A 3,670-nucleotide genomic window follows, 5' to 3' on the forward strand; every position below is an offset into this window, starting at 1 on the left:
ATGTCATGATAACTTTTTGTTCTACTTGGGACATCAAGCGAATCGAATGAATCGAACGAATAAGCATTTGATAGCTTGGCGGAAAAACACTGTAAAAAGAATGTGCAGGGAAATGCGCATATGTTCGATATAACGCTCTGCATCTCATGACGGAAGATTGAACGCATCATTGGAAATTTTTCGAATATCGGAGACGGCACTCACCGAGAAAGCGAGATGGGTGTAACAGCACCGATTCATTCTTGAACGCCGTGAATGCGGTCGCGAGTGATCGTGCGTTCCGTATGCGAGCGATCGTAATGGTGGACAGCGCGAAGTTGTCGACAATCGACGATGCGCGACAGGGGCGGAGGAGAAAGACTAGAAACCCCAGCTGTGTTCCAAAATTGATTGCTAGTACCAAAAATCTCTAGTGTACATAACGTAAACTGTATTTTCAAGGCTAGCTTTGCTAGTAGTAAATTTGAAACACAGTCCCTATAATAGAGTCTGATCACGAGCAATTTTGTTAAAATAAGGCTAAGACAAAAGGATATAAATACAATATATTTTATATATATATAGAGTCTCTTTTTATAGTATATGCTATCTCATTTTAACTTATATTATTTTACTCATTTTAAGTTATTAAAAGTTATTGTTAAGCTGATCAAAAGTTGTCATCCTTATCCAGACAATGATATAGCTAGTATTCACATTGTCTTATATTCATACAACCAATTATTACAGAAAATTTTCAAAAATGTTTCAACTTTTTGCATCTCGCATGTACAAGTTCATGTACAACAGTTCTGAAAGAATTTTGCGATATGTCATATGAAATGTTTTAACAGAAATGTTTCTAAAATCTATCGTATGCAATAAATTGAAAAACATATTTAAACAGTACAAAAAATCATTATGATGTTAAAATCCAAAATGTTTACTAAAAGTCATTTTTTGGTCAATCACGATTCAATTTAATATTATTTTGTTATTGCGAAAAACTTTTGTATATGAATAATGATATTGTGTGGAAACTGCAGGTGTGATTTTTTTTAATAGTGATTATGTACAATATATATGTGCGCTTTTATACATATAATATGCTTAATTAATCAAAATAATTGGCGATATGATAATTATTTTTAAGAAATACTTTAAGTTTATTTCAATAAGTTTATTTCAATAAGTAATCTTGTGAACAGATCACAAAAAAAGTCTTAATAAATTTTAAGTATTTTAGAAACAAGATATATATATATATATATATATATATGTTTCATTGATATTAAATAATATTTATATTTATTATATCAACATAATAAATTTAAATATTATTTAAGTATATATTTAATATATTTAAATATCATTTTTGTAGTAATAGAAATAGCTAAAATTTTTTTGGTATATTTCAAAAAGATTGTAGATTCTTTCTGTGACATTTCTTCATTCTTTCAACAAGGTTTGTGCAAGTATCGCGAACATTTTGCTATTCCAGAGTTATCTCAGAAATGTTGTAGACATATTTCGCAATTTTTATGAAATGTCATTACTTTTCAGTTGAAATATTTCTGAGATGTTTCTGAAAATTTTTGGTATTGTATGGATATTTTAAATCGTATTAAGTATAATCTTAAGATGTCATATAAGCCAATCACAAAGCCGTAATGTCTTAAGACATTACTTAAGATGATCTTGAAATAAGAATTCACAATTAATAGCCTTCGAATCTCCAGGGAAAAACGTAAAACTAATAAAACAATCAACTATTTAACGGATTTGATATCTTTCCGTGTTGTTATCTAGGGACACAAATTTTCAAACAGAACAAAAAAAAAGTCAAAATAATTTCAAAATGATTATTAAAAATTCTAGAAAGCTAGAATTTGTCACCATTTTGACATCTTTAAAAAGATGATATCTTCAACATCAGCTTATTTGCTGGGAGTTACTTTTCGATCAATGATGGTGACATTGATGACTCATTTTAACGTCATCATTCATTTTGACATTATGATTGTCATTCTACTTGAAGAATATCTATCTTCTCCAACTCGCGTGCGCAAAATTCTTCTCAATCTCTGATGCGATCAGCGTCACTTCCGGCGCCAATTCTTTATTAAACTTTGATTGGAACCGTGCGATGTCTTTTTCTTTTGTTCTTTGATCAAAGGAAGATATATCGAAGAGTATCAGAGTAAGATGGAAGAAGCATTCAAATAGAACATACAAGGCATAATAATATCATAAAGACATCGATCATTAGGACCTTATTTGTCACTTAAGTTCATTTTTAAATAACAAATAACATCATGATGACATTCTATGATAACATTACGACTTTATTACGACTCTTCTCCATTTCTACCAATGTAGATAAACTTTAATCTCTATTTAATTTACTCTTTATCTTTTTTTAATTCTTAGAAATAGTAAAAGATAAACAGTAAGTTTAAGATTAAAGTTTCTACATCTACATTGATAGAATCTACATTGATAGAAATGAACATTATCCCAAGCAGAACAACAAATCATGATAACATCAAAATGACATTAAAATGAATCGGAAATGATTGAAAAATAACTTTTAATGATCATTTGGAGTCATTTTGACATCATTTTGATATCATAATGATTTATGCTTCTGCTTGCTGGGCAACGCCTAATCGAGGATTCGGGCGACCGCGGGGGTTCGTACGTTATTGCGCTGTCACCGTCAACTGTGCCCCGGAGTATGTCACTCGCGAGTCGCGCGAGCCTTGGCACGCGTGGCCACGACGGCGAGTCAGCGAGTGGTGGGAATTGCAGCATACGCGGTGGGACGAGGCGAGACGGAAAACGGTCCCATCGCCGTTCGGCCGTTCGCTGTTCGCGCGTGTCTTTGTGCGAGACCTGCAGTGTCCCGTTGCGGCCTGTTCCGAGCTCCGGGCTCCGTTTCTCCGCGTGTCGGTACCGTCGCGCGTGCGCGTGTAAGAGAGACAGGTCACTCTGCATACGTGAAGAATAGAAGAGACGAGACTCAGTGAAGATCAGGGTAAGAGAGGGGGTAGTCGACGTGCGTGAGGGGCTTGTTTCTCCGTGTTGCGCCGTTGGGGCCAAAAATAGACAAATGGTTGATGAACGCGTCGTCGTCTCCGTCGTCGGTGGTTCCTCGCGCTTTTCCAGAATGTTCCTCACGCCACTGAGATCGTAGATCACTCACAACAAGCGATCGAGCAAGCGAGCAATCAAGCGATTTAGAGCGATCGCGCCGCCTTGGCCACTATCCACCATCTCCTGGGTGGAGGAAGAGATGGAAGTGCTCAAGACGTCCCAGGAAATCGTCCACGAAGGATGGCTCATCAAATCGCCACCAACCAAGCTCTGGAGAGCGGTTCGTACTAGTTATTAAACGGATTTGCACGTCGCGTTCTTATCTACAAGGCTCCCAGGTGGAGGGATAGTCATTGTTTACGTCCGCCCAGGATTTCCTCTTTTTTTTTATCTACGAGTGGAATCGACTGTGGACTCCTGGGCGTTGTCTAATTTTCCGTGAAAAACTAGAGCACCAATCGATGACAACTATCCTGGTTCACTGCTCGTGCGAGAAATATATCTTGGCCTAACCTATATATATATATATATATATATATATATATATATATATATATATATATACGTACGTAGAGACGACGAGAGACGAGAGAGG

At 35.9% G+C, this 3,670-nt stretch overlaps 1 protein-coding gene across 1 annotated transcript in view; it reads left to right on the forward strand.

Moving 5' to 3' along the window:
* Positions 1–3,274: 3,274 nt before the first annotated feature.
* The window catches only part of LOC105626246 (GRB2-associated-binding protein 2), a 3,497-nt gene continuing 3,101 nt past the window's right edge, over positions 3,275–3,670 (forward strand). Inside the window, exon 1 of the mRNA XM_012207550.1 lies at positions 3,275–3,355. Coding sequence (XP_012062940.1) covers positions 3,275–3,355 — 81 coding nt within the window. The remainder of the gene's footprint in view (positions 3,356–3,670) is intronic.

Source organism: Atta cephalotes, assembly GCF_000143395.1.
Source record: "Atta cephalotes unplaced genomic scaffold scaffold00005, whole genome shotgun sequence".
NCBI classification, from domain to species: domain Eukaryota; kingdom Metazoa; phylum Arthropoda; class Insecta; order Hymenoptera; family Formicidae; genus Atta; species Atta cephalotes.